Here is a 21823-nt window from a genome sequence, read left to right as displayed (position 1 = left end):
AGCAGCTTACACAAAGGTGTAAGGTAAACAACAGCACATACATTTTAAAACCGATAAAAAAAAATCCTTTCTGTAAGAATATTTGGAAAGAATTTCCAGTGTTGGAAGTGACTCGAAGCAAGATTAAACCTCTAACATGAGTTCGGTTTTGTCTTAACTTCAAATTTGAAAGAAAGAAAGAAAGAAAGAAAGAAAGAAAGAAAGAAAGAAAGAAAGAAAGAAAGACAGACAGACAGGCTGGCGTGGGAACAGCTGTTTATATCTGCTCTAGCATAAGTGATAACAGCAATGAAATTTTTCTTTGAATTTGACGTGTTATTTATTTTACACTGTTTTTTCTGAAAATGTGCCAGAGATTATTTTTTTAAACATTATCTCTATTTAAACTTAATCTCTATTCAGGATTCCTCTAAATTATTATAATTATTTTAATTATTTACATCACACATTTCATTAGATTCACCCTGGTTTATTTGCCTATGAATGCAAACCCAAATGTTTTATTCATAAATTAAATGTATTAAAAGATACTTAAAGAAAAATGTAAAATGTGCTTTAGGGGAAAAAAGACCCATCAGGGGACTCAGGGAACAAGGTGGGGGACATTAGGGACAGGGTGCTAAGATGTCAATGGACACAATCACGCAGGAAAATTTAGAGATTTCAATCCTCCTACAATGCATGCCTTTGGACTAGAGGAGGAAACTGGAGAACTCAGAGGAAAGCATGGAAACACACACACACACACACACACACACACACACACACACACACACACACACACACACACACACACACACACACACACAGAGGTGGAGTCAGGACTCAGACATTCTAACAGATAAGCCAATCATGTTGTAATCAACCGTCCAATATATAAAGCGTTATCTCTGTACACCAGAACAGAATCGATCCCTCACACAGGAAATAAATGCTCACACAGAACGGTGTGTGTGTACCAGTTCACAAATCAATGTTTTTATTAATTTAAACACAATCAAATAATAATGTCAAAAAAAAACTTCTGTACATATCTCTTTTTTTCAGACACAACAAATGTTTGTGTGTTCACGACGAGGCCCACGTCAATGTTTTTCCAGTTTGCATTATGACTGCAATATTTATTATTTTTAAAAAAAGCTTACTGTATAAAACATCTCCCATCTAACATGACCATGAACTAGCAGCAATATGTGTTACCCTGGGGGAAGGGAGGAAGGAAGGAGCATAGTGAATGGGCAGATTTGATGTAGGAGATGGGGCAGGAAATGAAGGGGGCTGGGTTAAGTCAGTGTTGATGGTGTTAAAGTCAGGGTGGAGTTATGGGGTAGAATAAACGGGCCGATTTTATATAAGCGATGAATTTGGGTATTATGGGAAAAGAAGCATATATTAGATTAAGAGCATGGTTAGAGGGGTAGGAATGGGGTAATAAGGGCAGTAGAACACTTCACCTGCAGGAATGAAGCAACACTGACGATGGAGAAGAAACCCGGTCAGAAACTCACACAGATTCAATTCCTGCTAAGGAAATTCACAGTCGGTAGCGCATGTGTGTTCTTGACCCCCATTTGCATCTTTGTGTGTGTGTGTGTCTTTGTGTGTGTGTGTGTGTAGTGGCTTTCATACAGTCCTTAGAGCTTTAAAGTTTCCCAAGTCCACAGTCTTATTTATCTTAGCACTATAAAGATTTTCTACAGCGACATTACCAAAAAAAAACGAAAAAAATTAAAAAGACTACTTCATACAAAAATTACACATAATGTACAAGAGTTTCTGCTTTTAGTGCCAGTACAAAAGATAACAAAACCTTGAAACATTGTTGAGTTTGAGGTCTATCTGCTTTTTAAACTTTAAACAGAAAGGAGTCAGTGGTGAGCGTACAGGCGCTCGACTCTTAAACTTGACATTCGTTTTGATTATTACTTTGTTTAATCCCATAAATACATTTTTTTAACAAAATGCTACAGAGGTTCTGTAAATTAATACAGAAGCTTTGACTAGCGAGGGAGGAAAAGTGAAATAAGATCATCAATAAATCCGTAAACAAAATACGAAATCATTGACACTTGACATCCATGTTTTTGGTCATGATGAAAACTCTCAAGAAGTCGATCAAATGTACACTTTAAACCATTAAGCAACACTTGTAGGCCCCTGCACACGTTTTTTTTTTTTTTTTTTTTTGTGCACTCCTGCCTTAGTGTACTTCCATGAAAAAAGCACTGAATAGCATGAATGAAAGCAAAACAGGAAGGAATAGTCCAGTGATTAAAAATATACACACACACAAAAACCACCGTATTCTGTACACGTTTGATTGTCTGAGCAAATTCAGATAAAGTTTTTTTTTCTTTTCCTTAAATTATTAGAAAATCCGCTTGATTCTTCCTCCATAAACGTCTTCTTGGAGTCTTTTGCATGGTGAGAATTGGCGACACTAAAACAGAAAGGCAACAAGTGTCTCGCAGGGCAGCAGCGGCAGCGCTAAACAAAGTCTCTGATTATAAATTAGTGTAGGACATCCGGCGCAGTGGTTTCGAGCGAACCCGAGAAATGAGTAGAAGGGAAATCACGCTGAATCTCAGTGGGATCGGAGTCTTGCTAAGAGCCAAAAGCGACGTCGATAGCTCTGGTTTCCTCACAGGTCTGAACCCTTGCAGTTTTTTTGTAGGAAAAAAAAATCCATAACACATTCGGCCGGCTTTTTCAGAAACAAGCCAAGTCAATTCACAGTAACCTGCAGCTGCTGAGCTGAAAAAACTCGCAGTCCTCCGTTCGACCGCTCCACCGAGGCCCGAGGTTTAGGGTTAAGACGAGGCGCGGGGCACATTTGCGCTTTAACCTGTGTGTTAACATGTGTTTCCCACCCTTAAGTGTGTTAACGTTCTGTTGTCGGTCCGTGCTGAGTAGAAATGGAGAGTCGAGGATGTCACAGTGCTACAAATACTCCAAATCCAGCGCATGATGAAGAGCCATGAGGTCCGAATGACTGGAGATCCTCCAGTAGGGCATGTTGTGCTGGAGGAGCGAGAGAGAGAGCGAGAGAGAGAGAGCGAGAGAGCGAGAGAGAGCGAGAGAGAGAGAGAGAGCGAGAGAGAGAGAGAGAGAGAGAGAGAGAGAGAGAGCTAATGAGTACATTTTACATTCTGTTAAATATCATCCAGTGCTGAGATTTCATCCAACTCTGATTGGTTCAGTTCCTACAACATCAGTTTTGACAATAATCAATAATGTACTTGTTAGAAACTGTTACCATAGTAACAACTTAGAGACTGGGATTTCACCGTTGATATAAAGCTGGTTGAATTGATTGAAATCACATTGTACGTCGGTTCTAGGTGATTGAATTGGGGGAACATTAACATAAATTTTCTTACATGCAACATGATTTTCTTGCATGCAACATGAAGTCCTGAATAAAATCAAACACCAAACTCACACCTGAGCTGAGAATCAACCCCACAACTCTGGTGTTTTATAACTGACACTGACACCCCTGTTCTACCTTGTATGATTGAGTCACAGAAATTTAAAAACTATAGTTGGTTTTGCACACAACTTTACACAAGTATAAGAAATTCTGTGTTTAAATATGTGCATGTGAATATTTAGTAAATGTAGTAATGTATCAAATTTACATGCGTGTGGAGTATTGGTGGCTCAAGTGGTTAAGTGGATTGGAGGATCAAGGTTCAAGCCCCAGCACTGCAAATCTGCCACTGTTGGGCCCTTGAGCAAGGCCCTTAATGCTATTTGTTCCAGGGTGCTGTATCGTGGCTGACCCTGTGCTCTGACCCCAACCTCGAAAGTTGGAATATGTGACGAAAGAATTTCACTGTGCTGTAATGTATATGTGGTAAAATAAAGGCTTCTATTTGAAAGGAATACTCATATATCTTACTGCTGCATGTTAAACTCTTTTATTTCAAACAATATTCTAACTATTTTTTTCACCACACAAAAGTGTTGTCATTTAATTACTTGCCATATTTACTTCCATTAAATGGGTCAAATTAATAAATAATAGTTCATTAGAAAGCTAGGACTACTTAGCAAACACCAAATGCTGGCACTATTTTTTCAACAACTAGCATTTTGTTTTTTCTCAGTAGGAGCTACGGGAAGACATTGTTGTGATGTAATGTACATTTTGTGATTTAAAATGTAAAAGTTTACAGATTGAAAAAACTATCAATTTTACAAGTATTTCAAATGTTGAGCTTCATTCAAACAGACAGACGTGACGTTTGAATTTGAGAAGGTATGGTGCCACAAAAAATGTAATAAATATATAAATAAATACATTTATTTTTTCTGCTCGTACACTTATGTGCATTCCTTTTCAAAAACTTTAAATCCTTATTAGTAAAGTTACAAAAAGACATTTGGTGCTCTCTCTCTCTCTCTCTCTCTCTCTCTCTCTCTCTCTCTCTCTCTTTTTTTTTCTTTCTTTCTTTCTTTTTTTTTTTTTAAAGCTCCACTGGGAAAATAAGTATGAATGCACTGTAAGGCCCAAACTTCCTTGAACACAACATTGCGAATGAGGCTTTGTTCTCTGAGAGACTCTGGGAGAAATATGAGTCTGCGAGAATGAAAGAAGCTTGTCAGGAGTCTTCTGTGCTTCCATTACTGCCTCTTATCAACGCTACAGCTTCTCTCAGGCATATGTTCCGCTTAGAAGAGCTTGCACTGACCCTTAAAAGACTCTTTTTCTTTCCTTTTTTTTTCTTTCCCTTTTTTGTTTTGTAAATTGTCTTCTGCTTTTAAGTTTTAAAAGCTATAGATGTTATCTGTTCTTCACCTCATTGGAATATTAACCAGATGGGGGATTGTTTTTGTGGATTCTTTAAGGGATAAAAGAGGAGAGAAATAAGGTGAAAACTGTCTGTTATCTAAAACAATGGCAAATGAAGAGCGAATCATTGGCAGTGTTTAACCACAGGTGTACAGGTTGGTCATTAAACTCTTATGAGAGATGCCGTGTCAACATCCACGTTCCTCGCATCTCGAATTGACAACGTGCAACAAAATACTTTGCAGGATATAATACAGAAGTGTGTCACGTCCTGGATCTGTTTCGTATCTGTCAGGGAAATGTGTTTGTTCCCTCAGGTAATAAATTAGCTAATGAATATCTTCATCTTTTGCGGTCGATGGTTAGAACATTAAGTTTACATGGAAAAAGTTGGCAGAAACTCAGCACACAAAGGGCTTTTAGACAGTCAGCAGGTAACATAAATCCTTCAAATCCTCCTTTGAACAGCGCAGATGAGAGCAACTACAAGACCCGGCTGCTACTGCGCCGTGTCGTACAACACATCAAAAGGCTTTGGCAGCCAAGCCGTTCCCTCATCTTCAACCCACAGAAGAAAAACATCCCACATTTCATCAAACAAAGATGTAAGCTTCTTAAACGCGTGCTCTGTTTATGCGCAGCTCTCTCGATCATGCCTGAAAGGACTTGTCTAGCGTTACATGCATTCATGCTGCTTCGGCTCAGCTCAGCAATGTATAATTATGCCATCTCGCCCCCTTTTTACACTTGAGCTGTCAGTGCTGATTCAATTGTGGAAGCTATTTTCTCATTGCGCCAATGGGCTTTTTGGGAATAAATGGACAAAAGTGAAGGGGGGGTGGGGGTTGTGCAGGGGAGTGGGATGAGATGAGATGAGTCAGGCAGGGTCGAGGGAAGGGTTTCTCATTTACCTTTTTGGAGCTCTGCTCCTCTTCTACTCCGTCTCCCACCACCACGTAAACAACTTTCCTCCCGAATCTCTGAATTACTCGCTCGAAGCAGCTCTCTTTGCCTGCGGAGAACAGAAACAGGTTTAGTGCTTCCAAACGCGTCCAAGAGCCAGCCTTTTGTGAGAGCTCTCTAAATACGCAATAAGTTACACAAAATTACCCAGTGTAAACACTTAGCCGTAGCTTGGGGGATTCGATAAGATCAATGCCCAGATAAAAGCGGCCTGAAAAGCATTAAGTGTGTCTTTCTCCTCCCTAAACCTGGGACAAATGGAGTTTAACGAGCTAAATCAGCCTCACATGCTAATGCCAGAGTTTTAGGGAGGCATGCAGCCCGCAACCAGAACCGTCTCTGTGTGTGCAGTGATGGCCTGAAAAAGCCATGGACTCCATGCTTAGAGTTTATTTTGCATTTGAAGAAGCGGAGGCAGGAGTGGAGGGGGCGAGGGGCAAAAATGTTCGTGTGGAATGACATAAATTTGCCGAAGTGGTTTCATATGCAGGCCTGAAAAAAAAAAAAAAAAAAAAAAGAGAGGCCCAGCTCAGGACCAGCTCCAAGAAAATGATCCTAGCCTGATTAGGCCTTTTCCTTAGAAACCAACATCAAACCTCTTGTGTGTCCGCCCCCTTCTGCAGCCTAAACCAATCATGCGCAATGCGTCTCCTGATGTCTACACATAACAACATAATATCCTGATTGTTCTGCCCACAGGAAGCCGCAGATAGAGGAGCTATCACTCACCTATTTTTGTAGCGCTATAAATATTCTCGATTGGAAAAACTATTCCCAGTCCGTAGAGCAGCACTTTCGCGAGGGCAGGGATGAGCTGTGTCGTGGTCACTAAGATGTTCACACAATTTGACCTGGAATTGCAGAAAAAGAACAGATTCTATTTTGGATTTCGTTTGAAACGACTTGTTAATCTCGTCACCATGATTGACTCTTTAAAATGTGTGCCAAATTCCCAAGTTTTGGAACATACAATATAGACTCCAGGACTATTCTGTAATTTTTAGATTCATGGATCTGCTCTCTAAATAATTTTCCTTACCTTGAGTGGATTAATGTTAGTGCTTTCAGTGCCAGTGTTAACCAGGAATCTGTCAAAGCTTCAATTTCTGCTCTCAGTTGCAGCCAGGCCTCCCTTTTGGCTGGACCCAACAGTCCTGAAAACCAACAAAGAGACTTGTTTGAGTTGGCTCGTTTTTGCAAACAACTCCAGAAATTTCAAAATTTAGCCCCAACCCAAGTTGTAGGCTTGGTGGAAAAACCTCAGAGTGTTTTTGTTGACACACATTTCCATTCCCCTTTTCCCTCCTTCCAACCCAGCAATTTGCCCTGAGCGTTTTTTATTGCGGAATTACCTCCGACGTTGTTTTTGTAGGTGGTGTAAATTTCTTTTACTCGTCTGTAGCGGAAGGCCAGCTTTCTCATCCAGTCCACTCCTCCTCTCACACCGGTCGCCAAACACAGGTTGGCACTGGTGGCGGCGGCATGGAAGCCGTCCGTGCTGAAGTTATATGTGCTAAAATACGGCGAACGAGAAGGAGAGATTAGATTCAGACTGTAGTGGTAACTTTCCAACTTGCACCAAATGTAATTGATGAGTCTTGGTGTATGAAATGTCAAGTACTAAAGAATTGGATGTGTATGAAAAAGATTTTCAAGGACAAGCTATATAAATGTCGTATTTGAACACCATGCTAGCTTTACCTCAAATCCTGTCCGTTGTCGTCAGAGGAAACGTCGTCAATGTGGACTTGATCACACTCCTGTAGATGAAAAAAAAAAACAGAGGACAATCTGAATTAAAGTAGGCCGATTTGATTAATGGCTTACACGTGTGAAACTGGGTGCGATTTGGCAGCTCGGATCCATGTGAAGTGAGTAATGTCAACAACTGTGGAATTCCCATTTTTGAAACCTAGAGCTCAGGGCGGAAAGCAGAAATCATGGCCTGAAACCACTTCCAGGCTCGAACAGGCCCCCACCTGGTCGATCTTAATAAAAATAAACACAATCAACAGGGGACCGAGGGTGTAGCCACTTGGGCACTAGTACTAGAGGGAAGAGCTTAATGCTTTTTCATCTATTGCTAGATAAACATCAGCTGGGATGAGATCGCTGATGCTTCAAAAACACTTAGAGATTTGTTTGTTTGCCATATATCTGTTTGTAGAATTCTTCTTGGCTGGCTGAGTTAACAAGCTTTAAAAAGCAGTCATATATAAGTTACTCAGGATTTTGAGGTTCTTACTTAACTTTAATGATACAATGGGGTATCTTTTCATTTCTGATAAAAAAGGATCCTGCATAATTTATCAAATTATACAAAAAAAAAACTGTGTTGAGACTTCATTAGAAATTAATCAATTTATTCAATCTATTTAATAATAAAAAAAGCTTTGTGGATTTTTGAAAACATTTTTTAATATGCATGGCCTCCTTTGAAAAACAGTCATGCCTTTAAAAAAATCACTAATTCAGCAACATGATCTAAGCTAACTAGAGGATTAGCAACAGACTAAATAGGGAAAATAGTGGTCTGTGACATGGGCATTGACTTTAAATAAGCAAATTAAACTGAAAATATTCAAAATATTAAGTTATAAAACCAAGCTGCATCCTTTTTATTTTAGTAATAAACATTTAACATGTCTGTATTTTTCAGCTCTTTTTTATCCGCAGCAAAAACGCTTACTTCGTTGCAGGCCAATGCCTAAATGAAGCGGTATCTTGCAGGATAACGAGCGCATCCATGCTCCTTTCGTTTTCTTGGAGAGGCCGGCAAGTTCCTCAGCTCCAAAATGACACTAACGCAAACCAGACTTTCTGTTAAATGTAACATACTAGAAAAATTGAACCTGATGCTAACCGCCAATGAAATTATGACCTCTGATTGCTGCCGAGCCACACACCAGCATGGCCCAAGGCGTGTTTCTGCAGAGTGCAGACTGAAAATCTGTTATTAGTTTTCCATTTATAGGCGTCCCCAAACCCCTTGCACAACCCCACCACCTCCACCACCACCACCAACTCCTCGACTCTACCACTTGGAAGAGTCGTGAATGTTTGGGAGTTATGCCTGGACGTTAGCATCCAACATATTTTAGATGGGTTGGAAAGACCGGATTGCAACATTCAGATGCATTAGAGGATGAAAACAGAGACGCTAAAATAAATCCAAGAGCTAAATTGAGGCCAGGCTAACTTTTAAATTCTTTTTCAATGTTCGATAATGACCTCTTTGAGTGATCAGCTGAATGTGAAGAATAGTTTTTTGCTGTTTGGTTGAAGATTTGTAAATCTCTTTTTTCGAAAACATTCCTTTCAGATGTTCAATTAAGTTGCATCTGTTAAGACACCAAAGAACACATGAACAAAAGGACTTCCTTGTTTTAACTCGATCCAAACCTGGCCAAATGCTGACGTTATTGCATTCCTGACTAATGCTAGAGCAGTCTAAGGGTAAAAGGGGCTTTAGACCGTAAACCTTTTTTATTTTACTGGTTCCCCTCTGAACAAATTTTTCATCTCCCTGGATTTGTGGGGGGGCGATGTGTGGAGAAACTCGAACCAGCTGTTCTTTAACAGAATTAAAATCTTGACCCCGAGAACCTTTGCTCTAATGCAGCCCTTCTCTCCCGGCGAGGCTCCAGATCCAAAGAGGAAAAGACTTTGACCCAGTGGCCTTCTGCTCCTCTCTAGGGTTCCGTGGACTCAGATAAGGGGAGGAGGCACGGTAGATGGAGGGAGCGAGGTAGTGACAGAGGGAGGGGTGACCTCACATGGAGATTTTAATGCATTATGGGTGCAGAAGATGGACTGCCTAGGAGAGCTGCTCAAGCTCTTTGTGTAATCTGTTTTAGAAAGGGATCCTTAATACTCACAAAGTACCAATTTGTCACTGTGAGAAACAGCAGTGTTGGACAGGCTAAAATCATTACAAGGATAAAAAGAAAAAAAAAGTCTAGTCCTTGGTTACATGTAGCAAAAAGTGCTAGAATATCCAAGTAGCATGATGGTGGATTGAAATCAGGATTCATCTCATGATAAAACTAGCAATTGTGTTAATACAAAGTCGACTAGCCGATATCCGAAATGCCAGCTAGCTCAAACACAATCTTATTTTGGTAACATTCACTTCCACTGAGCAATCTGAACGAGTTTCAATAAAATACATTTCATCAATCAGCCGATGTCACTTCAGGCTTACACAGCCTGAGTTTATTTATTTTGCCTTTACCACAATTAAATGTTGCATTGCTGACTGCCAGACCTCCACGAAAAGAAAAAAGAAGGGGAGGAAAATAAAAAAGCAAAGAACGCTGCAACCTCTGACAATCACCACACACAGCAGGATTTCCCATAAACTACTTGACTGCTGAGCGTCTTACAGAAACTCACGAGACTCATTATTGGTCCTTCTTAAGCACTCGTAAACACTGTTAAGCCTAAATGAGCAGGAATGGATGAGCGGTAAGTGCTTTAACAGGCCGTGGTGCACATTTAGTACTGAAGCAGAGGCACAGGAATTCTGGACACACACACACACACACACACACACACACACACACACACACACACACACACACACACACACACACACACACTTGTTAACATTTTAATAATACTTCAGAGCATAGCCAGTTGTCAGAGGATGTACACTTGGATCATTCCTGTGATACTGTCATGTGATAAACAAGAAAAAAAACTGTGGCTATAACTGAAAAAAATCATAAATCAATAAATCAATAATCTTCCTGTCTTTTAAGCAATTGTATAACTGTCTTGAAATATTTCTGTCAATAATGTAACAACCTTCTATCACATTTATAGCTAGCTGTTTAGCATAGCCATTAAATTGGCACTGGTTGCTGCTAAGACTAGCATGTTATTCTTTTATTTCATTCTGTATTTTGGAATTTGTTTAAAAAAATAAGAGTCAGTGAGTCTAAAGTTACAGAATTATATATACAAGATACTAGATATTCATTTCTTACTCCAGGAATATATGAAGCTAACTGTATGCTAGTTAGATACTGAGGTGATTTGTTGGGTTTTGTTTGTTATTTACCACAGTTTCTTGTTTATTTGTTTACACAGTTATTATTTACAAGATGCATAGTGATGTGTATAAAGTCAAAAGAAATTTATTTACTTTCAAACAACTTTAGTAGTACTTTAGTAGTTTAAAGATATAGCTAAACTGAAAGAGTGTTGTTAATTTTTCTAATACAAGTTCAGCAGGAAGTTCAATTACCCACAAAATATATACACTTAGCTGAGATTACTGTATGATTCATTATATATGGTTCTAATTATATCATTATATATGGTAAAAATAGCAAGCTTGTAAGAAAATAGGAAATCCTGTAAATAGTTACTTTGCTACACTGTGAACATGAATACCCTCACTGGTTTCTTCATATTGTACACCAGCTAATTCTAAACAGCTAATCATGCTGTAGCAGCTTTGTGGTGCCTAAAACCATGCAGATGCAGATCAAGAGTTATTAAGACATTAAGATGATTATTAGCTTATTATTCGTGTTTAAACAGAATGGTACAAAAAACATCTAATGAGCAGCAGCTTGGTTGTTAATCAGAGAGGTAAGATAGGAAAGTTAGCATCAAAGAACCGTGCATGCTGAGATACTAGCATTCCTGTCCTTCCTCCTTCGAGCTGACAGGAAAGCTAACATGGAAGTACTGTGCATTCTGAGATGCTTCTCTGCTCACCGTGTTTGTAAAGAGTGATTATTTGAGAAAAAAATTGGAGTTAGTTGGTGTTAGGTATATAGGTTTAATTATGCTCCAGAATTAAATCTAAAGAGCTTTGTGTCAGTTACAGATTCTACCATGCTGCCCCGGTGTCTCATTTTATAGCTTTAGCTACCAAAAGAGAAGACATTTTAGAGTAAACCGCATGTATGTAGAAAAATCTAAAAATCTCATCAAGATGGTGAGATAGCAAAGGCAATAAAAGTGCAAATTGAATCGCTGCTCTTGCTGTGTCCTCGACTCTTCCTTCGCTGAGCAGCAATCTTCACAAACCCTACAATCACCCCTAACTCACTCCACATGTTCCTACTGTAGACTATACCGAGATCCTCGTCTACGCACCATACATAATTACTTCCTAAGCAAACAATTTGTCTTACTGTTTAATTCATCACATTTTCCCCTCATCTTGTTAATTTTCAAGCATCTGTCTGACAAGGCCTTGTCCTAACAGCCAGAGATGACAGAATGAAAAAGCGCACACTTTAAACACAGGACCTCAAACAAAACTAAAACATAAGCACATAAAAAAAATCACCTCCTCACTGTTTCTCACCCAGAGTGTGTTTTTTTTTTCTTCTTTCATTTCACCGTCTGAAAAAGCTTTTTTTACTTTCAGAGTGGCTATCAGAGGCTCCTTTGTTCCTCTGTCGTCTGTCATTAAGCAATCAGGCCGATTCTTCCTGTTGGCCAGAGGAAGGACTTTTGCTACTGACGGCTCAGTGGAGAGCTGCAGTACGTCAAAAAAGAAGAAAATGATTATTTCAAACTACAAAAACCTGGCTTTTCCCTCTCGTCCTAGAAACATCCGTATTGCATTACTCTAGCTGGCTTGCCTCCATTTTTCCTTGTTTTTTTTCTTCCCCACACAGGAGGAAAAGGACCCAAACCAGACGAGAGTCTTAGTCGAGGACGACGATGCTTATGCCTTATATAAACACAACGGCACATGCCACTCATGACACGTATCTTTATTTCTTTAATTGTACATTTAGGTTGTTTTTCCTTATCTGATGGGAATTTAGTTTGGCTCAGAGCACCAAGAGATATTTAGTTATTCGGTGTACAATGATAATGATTCGGAATCTGATTCAATGATTCTGTAGATTCAGATTCACCTCTATCAAAAAGATACAGCAGGTGTGCTTAATCTATCTTTACTGTATATATATATATATATATATATATATATATATATATATATATATATATATATATCTGTGTGTGTGTGTGTGTGTGTGTGTGTGTGTGTGTGTGTGTGTGTGTGTGTGTGTGTGTGTGTGTGTGTGTGCACGTGCCTGTGTGTGTTATGTGTATTTTCTGCAGATTATGTCTATATTTCTTCCTCTGACTGGAATTTATGTTTGTACTCTTTACCTGAAGAATCAAGTTTCCGGTTCAGTGATTCATTTCAGTGACATGAGTCAGGAAATCATATCGTGTTCCCTGTATTTATAAAGATTCTGATTCTGAATCCAATATTCTTTATATTTCTAATTTCTAATTATAACTATTGAAATCCTTACTGTAATAACTAGGAATCATGAAGAATGAAGAAGTATTTCAATATGTTATATACTGATTCTGATTCAAAATCACTGATTCAGAATTCCTCATTTTATTTGTATTTGATTGACATCGTTTTTTTTTTAAATTGTGATCTAAATTAATTTCAAAGTTTTCTTTTTGTCTTTATTTACTACTGACTCAAATGATTCACAACTGAACTTGATCCTTTTACCGATTTAGAATTTAATCATGATTCAGATCCTGATTCCTCTTGTAACTCATTATGACAGACTCAATTTCACAGTTATGATTCTGGTTGTCTCTACAATGTATTGTGTACGTAATGTATTTGTTACACAAATTTCGATATCTGTTTAGTCTGTGTTTCTAAAGCTTGATTCTGATTCCTCTTCAAATTCTATCTGTTCTCTCAGACTCAGGTGAGCGAGCTAAGTAACAAAAGCACAGTGTGAGCGATTATGGCCATCATCACGGCATTCCTCTGAGTCTACAAGCTCGGCCCATGTGAAAAAGCCCGAGCCACGGTTCGCAGGTTCTCAATGCCGCTACTCCATTCGCAAAGTCTGTCATCTCTAAGGGGGGGTCGTGACCCCGAAATTTAGCTTTAGCAACCCATCACCCCACCTACCCTGACTGCTGATGGGGCAAGATGAGAGAGAAAGAGAGAGAGAAAGAGAGAGAGAGAGAGAGAGAGAGAGAGAGAGAGAGAGAGAGAGAGAGAGAGAGAGAGAGAGAGAGAGCTTACCTGTGGGTCAGATAGAGGATATAAAGAACAAAGGAAGTTCTTCAGACCCACTTCATTCCAATCCACAATTCATGCTTGAATAGTCACGGAATTTAAACACACACAAGCACAAATACACAAAACAACTCAGTGGAAACGCAGGTATCATGATATTGACTGTTTTTTTGCACATTAAATATGGAGTGAAAAGCCTCAGTCAGGACAGAGTGGAAACGCAGCAATTTATCATAGAGTTGGTTAAAAAAGAATTTTGCTAAGAGTAGCAAGAGAACATGCTGTAAAAGGAGTAAAAAACACAGCCTTGAAATAAACATGAACAACTCTCCTCTAAACCCAATATTAGGGCTTTTTTAACTTTTTTAATTACATTGATCTTCCACAATAAGGACATATTAATTATTTATTTCATTTCTTGCAAATAAGCTATGCTTTCTTATTGCCATCATTTGGCATGGAGTTGTTAGTAATGCTGTTTTCCTGTCAACCCTGTAGTGTTATCCGTCTGTGATGATGTGGTACGGGTAGTGTGTGTGTGTCTGTGTGTGTGTGGAGGAGGGGGACATGTTGAGAGAAGATAGACAGGGCTGCCTTTTGAAGGCTCTACTTTCTCTCTTTAGTTCTTCCAACAGACCCATGAGGGCTGCCGTGTCTAGACACAAAAAAACACACATTAAAATCCGCAGAGTCAAATCCAGCGCCTAAACACACACACACACACACACACACACACACACACACACACACACACACACACACACACACACACACACACACACACACACACACACACACACATATCCACACATATCCACACACACACACACACACACACACACACACACACACACACACACACACACACACACACACACACACACACACACACACACAGAGAGAGTGCAGGGAAAGTTATGATAATGACTTATTTCACTTTCAAAAGAGTTGCTCCTCTATTTTGATAAGCTTGGAGGAGTTTGTGGAATTATGGGGGAACGTTAGGATGCAGAGCAGGTCATGGAGAGGTTCAACAAAACCATAGAAATGCATTTACCAGTTCAGACGCTCAGAAGCTTGACCTACAATATAGAAGAAGCACTTCAAAAATGTACGTAAAAAGAAACTAAATAATTCATATTTGTCAATATGACAATAATAATAAGCATTCTTAGCATTAAATAATAAACCAAAAATTCAAAAAAGTATCTGTTTTTACAATGTGTGAGAAATACTCAGAGGAATGTGTTCAGTTAAATAATAATAATAATAATAATAATAATAATAATAATAATAATAATAATAATAATAATAATAATAATAATAATAATAAAGCAAGAATCAAATACTAAAACTAAAACTAATGATGTTGATAAGTTGCCTGTATTCAGTTTTAATCCATTAAACTAATGAATGCAAGTAAATCAAGTGAACGTAATAATAATAATAATAATAATAATAATAATAATAATAATAATAAAAGTGCTTCATTTCTACTACAGTAACAATCAACCCATTTGAATTGCTCTTTATCTTAACTGCTGTGTTAAGCTAAAAGAGTCACAGCTTTGCCATGTCATCACGCTCTTCCCTAGTGTGTGTGTGTGTGTGTGTGTGTGTGTGTGTGTGTGTGTGTGTGTGTGTGTGTGTGTGTGTGTGTGTGTGTGTGTGTTTAATTTAAACCCTGCCCAGCTCAGGCAGGGAACTCTGTTCTACAGGCGGTCTCAGAGAGCAAGAAGGGCAAAATAGATGCAGACTAAACCCAAAACCACACACACAAACACACGCACACACAGAGAGACATGCAGACACCCAAAGTGGAATGCTTTTATCTTAGCACACACTCACTTCACTCTCGGTAGACCACGGGACACGTTATGAAGAAGTGAGATTGCGTTAGAAAAATGCACAGGTTTGTGTAAAAAGGTGATCGTTGATCGATACTCCAGAAAATACACAAATACACAACTCAGTTTGTAGCACATTGTTTCACAGGTTTCTTTCTTGTAAATTATATTATTGTCTAATTGTTTAAATATCCCAGTTTTTAATTGAACCTCCTGACCTTATATTACTTTTAAATAACTCTTTCTGCAGTTTTAAAATAATTATTAGACCACAATGATGCCTGCAGTGTTGTTCATGTATTTGTCGGGTTTGGTCTTGATATATCTATTTCCTCCAAACATCTTTCTTCAAGAATAAAATACAGAATATTGTACATCCAATCAATAAACAGATCACGTTGCTGATGAGTGTTTTATGGATTCCTCTTGTCTTTGTAAAATATTAATAATTAAGTGGCCAAAAAAAGGATCCATTTCTCTGCACACTTTATTATCTTATGGCTTATAGAGTGACATCAATATGCTGAGGGATTATGTTGATTCGGTGGCCTGTGTGTGTGTGTGTTTGTGTGTGTGTGTGTGTGTGTGTGTGTGTGTGTGTGTGTGTGTGTGTGTGTGTGTGTGTGTGTGTGTAACTGATACACATTGACCAGCTCGGTATGCTCTCTTTCTTTTGAGTTCTTTTCTGTGCATCGTTACTTTAGCAATAGATAGACATATAAATACACACAGACACACACTTTTGTAAGGAAGTCTCACACACTCACACGCATAGACGCAACCGTCAACAGTCTATCTATCTTTCTATCTGTCTTTCTATCTGTCTATCTGTCTGACTATCTCCCTTTATTGTTACGGAGTGTCTCTGCATTTCACCAAACCAGACAAGCTTTAAAGAGCTTTCCAAAAAAGTGTCATATTAGCAAAGAAAGACTTCCCGCTTATGTCTCCATACAACGTTCTACAATTTCTCGTTTATTCCTCATTCTTATTTCCATTACAGCTAATCTTTTGCACTTTTATACAAAACTTGTCTCACCCATAACGGTCCATAACTAATATAGATAATACACAGATTATAATATGCACTGATTTGATCTGTAATGTCAGTAAAACTATTCTAAAAGTTATTCTGCTCCTGAAAACATGACTTTAATTTTTACTGAAGGGTCGACATTTTGTTCGTATCAACATAATTTATACCAGAAACTATTTCCACCACTCAGTGTTAACAAAACATACTGCAACTTCTTAAAAGTCATAAAAGTCCATTAGTTATGGAATATTATATTCCTCTGCAGCATATCCTTAATGCTTTGGGTATTCTGAGTAATACACACTTTTGTGTGTGTGTGTGTGTGTGTGTGTGTGTGTGTGTGTGTGTGTGTGTGTGTGTGTGTGTGTGTGTGTGTGTGTGTGGTAGCAATGGGGTTTCCCTTTATGGCTCTGACTAAATTAGATATAGCATACGTGTTTGGACAGAGCCATAAATACAGACCTGCTGTGGTGTTGTTTACACTAAAGGAGTGTGTTCACTTGTGTTTAGTCGAAGCCTGTAAATATGGAACCGACCGACCAAAGACACGCAGTGCTCACCGCAAAAGAACATCGACATTCAAAAAAGGGGTCGAATTTTATTTATTTATTTATTTTGTTTTATAAAATATCACTCATTTTACCGTCAAACTCTGTTTTGGAGAATCTGCCCTCATGCTGTTCTAGTTTTTAAGAGAACCATCCTTGGCTTTAGACCTGTCAGAATGAGCTGTAATAATTCCCTTGTTGAGATAAAGCAGAGCGACGGAACTATGCGACATTCGAACCCATTTTTTATAAGAGGCTCCATTGCTCGAGCTGCCAATTCATCCGCGGGCACATGAAACAGGAATCACAATACGGGACAGATGTTAAAGCCACATTGAAGCTTTTTGTCACAGCCTCATTTTCGTACTTCTCAGAAAACGGCACGGCCGCATCTATTAAAGCAAAGTGCAGTTTGCTCGATCCGATGTGGCCGAACATGCTGGAATATTTAACAGCCAATTGCCGCCCATTAACTTTGATCGCACGACTGTGACTCGGCTGTCTCGGGCAGCACAAACATTTTCTTTCTGTCCGCTCGTTTTTTTTTTTCCCTCCTCGTCCGAAAAGGTCGGTGACTAATGAAACTTGGCAGCTCACTTCACACTTAAGTATCAAACAAAACATTTCCTCTCTTGCAGGGTCAGACGCGAGCAGGACGTGAAGGAAAAGTTTGTGGGTCAGCGGTGTCGGATTAGAGAGAGAGAGAGAGAGAGCTGGGCTTTGGTTAGGTTGGGTTTGTGCAAGTCTTGAATGCGAAATAAGAAATGACATTTTGAATAAGAAGTGGCCATTGTGTGATGTGTTAATAGTCGCTTTAATTATGTGCTAAAGGCCAACCAAAAGGAACAGGGGTAACAAATTTCAAAATTTCCTGCAAGTTACGTAGCTAACATTTATTTCATAGAAGTTCCTCCAATTCCTAAGAGTACATTAAGACCTTAACATTATTTAATTTTTTGCTTGTTTGTTTTCGAGGTTTTTACAACTTTTTTTGGTTGGGAAGGTTTTAAATTATTATATATTTACATAATAAACACAACATGGCTGGTTGTCCACTTTGTATAGCAATCATTGCTAAGTATATTGACTGCGATTTTAGTCATACAGAATATTTTCTTAGTAAACAAGTAAGAAAAGGATAATTTTTACAGATTTGTCTTGTTTATGTGGTCACTGTGCCCTTTCATTGTCCAATCACTCAACGGTTGCATCTCATTAGTCTTAGTCATTGTCTTTATTACTTATAGCTTATAATCAGTGTCCAAATTTCCAAGTTGATAGAAACAATCGTATTGTGTCGAACAACTTGAACGACAAGACGTAGGTTTAGCTTTCCAAGTTAAAGCACCAAAATCCCTCACAAGCAGTGTCTAATATGCCTGCTACATAGCTTAAGTTATCTAAGTGTTTCTGTGAGAGTCTGACTGACTCGAAGGACAAATTTTGAAGTGTTTGTAGCTTTAAAAAAAAGATCGTAATCGCTAAAAAAATTCTAAAAATACCTAGACGTGAGCTAACACTCTTACCATGCAACCAATTGAGGGCAAATTTGACCCAGCCAGTCGAGGTTTTACCCCTCACTGGGTAAAGCAGACAGACATCCGTGCAGTAATTGCCCCTGGGGGCAGATTTTACACTGATCTGCATGAACCAGAAGAATGGGGGTCGCCCCAAACCATGACCAAGACGAGTGAATAGCATCACAGCATGACACATAGACACTCCAAGTACATAGAGAAACCCTAGACACTGACAAATTGCCCTGGGTGGAGGGGGGAGGGGCAAAAAGGGGCAAAAGTGGTCTTGGGGTGGATTGAACAGAGAGACTGACAGGACATGTAAAATTCATCATGTCCCTCGGGCTCTGAGGTCATACATCACGGCTGTGGAACTTTTCTGCCATTAAACGCTTGTTGCTGCTAAGCTTCAGAATGGAACTTGAACACTGTGTTGTGACTTATCTCGTATGTGTGTTCATAATGTGTCGTACCCTTAATGTAACATATACAGTCTGTTGTGACTTATCTTCAATCTCGGGATTGAGCTTTACATGTTATGATAAGGAAAGTACGCTAAGATTAGCGCAGAATTAGGGGGAGTTTTGAGAGGCAGGAAACACAAGCTGCCATTTTACTCTCCCTGGACTGAACTCACTCATAAAGTGACATACACATAGGGTTGCCAGGGTTTACGCTAAACTGAGCTAGCTTTGGAACAAGGTTGTGGTAGAAAAGATTGTCTTTTAAAGTAAAAAAACCTAAGCTAAACAACATAAATCTATATTTACACTCTGGCAGTAGTTTTATGATATTTAGCCACAGGACCTTTTAGCACTGGGCAACAAGAGTCACCGGTTTTCTCTTGAAATTAAGTAAAATGAATCGCTTTAGATCAACACTAAGTCATAATATAACAACCTTTACTTCCAGACTAAGCATCAAGAAAACATGCTGAGGGAATGTTTTGTTTAGAAGGCAACAACATTTACTTTCTGTCACAGAAAGTCAGCGTAGGTGGTTCTGTTCTATTATTTCTTTTACTAAGTTTAAGCAAATTTCATCTAAACAAGCCAAAAGAATATCCAAACATGACTACATTTTAGAAAGGAGCCAGAAAAGGTTCTCTGGATCCACACCACGACTTTCACTACTCAAGACAGGCTTGTTTAAAATGTTCTCATTACAGGTACAAACAAATTCTTAACGTCAAATATCAATTAAAATAAGGATGAATGCCAGACAAATTATTGATTTCGAAAGAAATCAGCTCAAAAAAAAATTGCTTGAGCACTTACTTCTAAGTCATTGAAGAATAAATGCGTGTCTGCTAAATTGAAGATCATCTCCTCCATTCTGAGTCCCAATGACACAGACGTCGGTGGATCCTGGAAAATATGAAACATCGACTGATTAGTTAAATAACAAAATAAAATCAATGAAACATTATGGAAACAATTATACAGGATTCACCTGCAAATCTCAGCAAACACAAAACCATATATGGAAATGTAGGCGTTATAGTGACTCCATATATGGAAATATAGGCATTATAGGGAGTCCATATATGAAAATGTAGGTGTTACATAGATCTTTTCACACTGCACTTAACCCTGGGTTGCCATTGTTCTTAACACTGTTTGTAACGGTATTGAAACATTTCGCACTTGTAATTTAGAAGCAGGATTAGCTTTGCTTTTCACCAGCTCAGATTTTGCTCAGATGCAGGATTAGAATGGCTTTTTCAATGTCAACCTCGCATTGTGGTGCCAAACATATACAATGTGAAACAATGCGGTGTAACAATGCTTTGACTAGATGCTTAGCAACAGTCATCCAACATAAGAAACACAAAAACGTCTCAGGTTCAAAAGCGTGAAAATCCTTACTGAGTACTTATATGGAAATGTAGGCATCTTATTAATTACAAAGAGTATATAGAACTGTCGGTGTCACAATAAGTCCATATATGGAAATGGATGTGTCATATTTTGTCCATATGTCAAAATGTAGATGTCACAATAAGTCCTTAGATGAAAATTCAATTGTCACAATGATGTCCATATACGGAGTTGTAGATGATCCATCAAGTCCACTTTTTGGAAAAGTGTTTGTGGCATCAGGTCTGTTTTAAGGAACAGTGTATTGCATCGATCACATCAATGGAAATAGAAGAGGCCTTGAAATTTTTAAGTCCAAGTCTTTAACATATTTTCTTATCAACCTAACTGATACTAATCTACTAATCTAATCTAACTGATCTACCTCTCCATACTAATACTAGACATTTCACAAAAAACTGTCAGATTTACACCCATTCATGGATTTAATTAGCTCAGACTGTAAGCCCATTCAGGTGAACTGAAGCCCATTCTGCTATCATAAACGCACAATTCCTCACATGCTTTAGTTTCTGCATCATTATTATCTCATTATTAAGCCATAAAAACTCCATTTACAATCTTCCTTGGACAGGATGCCGGTTTAATCTACACTTGAATGCATTTGGAGTTTCTCAGACACAACAGAGTTGAGTTAAAAAATGGAAAAAGCCCCCCCCCCCCCACACACACACACACACAAATGCTGAAGCTTTAACTTACTGTAATAGCCCTAATATTATCAAGAGGCAAAATGCCAAAGGAAATGTTTCTCTTATTTATTTATTTTATTTTATTTTATTTTATTTAAGCATCTATAAACATCAGACTTCAAGATATCCCTTCAGTTAACATTGATTAACAGAATTAAAGTGAACAGCGTGCGTCTGTCTCATAAAACAGACAGCAATAGAAAAATATAATTGATCCACGGTTCATCTGTTTATATCTGTATCTGTGTCGGTTCTTCCTAAATGTTTCATTTGTTTTAGCTGTGCTAATTGAATTTGATTTGGGAATTGAATTTTGAGCTCTGAAGTCGTTGCAATTCTTATTAAATGTGGATTCAGACAATGAATAAATCACTTCCTTTTAAATGTTTTTTTTTTGTTGTTGTTGTCATCGTAGTTCACACTGGGCTTCATGTTCCTAATCTCTGAGCTAGTTATTAAAAGAGAGGGAGTGAGAGGAGAGCAGGTGAAGGAGAGGATTTG

General features: G+C 38.5%; 1 protein-coding gene across 8 annotated transcripts in view; it reads right to left on the bottom strand.

Annotated features, from left to right (window-relative positions):
- Positions 1-1641: 1641 nt before the first annotated feature.
- eya1 (EYA transcriptional coactivator and phosphatase 1) overlaps positions 1642-21823 on the bottom strand; it is a 49562-nt gene continuing 29380 nt past the window's right edge. For all 8 annotated transcript variants that reach the window (XM_027176917.2, XM_027176939.2, XM_027176946.2 and 5 more), the window contains 7 exons: positions 20028-20117; positions 7463-7521; positions 7114-7274; positions 6801-6915; positions 6491-6612; positions 5710-5810; positions 1642-3021 (listed from right to left, as the gene is read on the bottom strand). In XM_027176917.2, coding sequence (XP_027032718.1) covers positions 2941-3021; positions 5710-5810; positions 6491-6612; positions 6801-6915; positions 7114-7274; positions 7463-7521; positions 20028-20117 — 729 coding nt within the window. In that variant the 3' untranslated portion in view covers positions 1642-2940. The remainder of the gene's footprint in view (positions 3022-5709; positions 5811-6490; positions 6613-6800; positions 6916-7113; positions 7275-7462; positions 7522-20027; positions 20118-21823) is intronic.

Source organism: Tachysurus fulvidraco, chromosome 25, assembly GCF_022655615.1.
Source record: "Tachysurus fulvidraco isolate hzauxx_2018 chromosome 25, HZAU_PFXX_2.0, whole genome shotgun sequence".
Classification (NCBI taxonomy): domain Eukaryota; kingdom Metazoa; phylum Chordata; class Actinopteri; order Siluriformes; family Bagridae; genus Tachysurus; species Tachysurus fulvidraco.
Note: the sequence above shows the minus strand (reverse complement) of the source record. Positions and strands in the feature narration are given on the sequence as shown.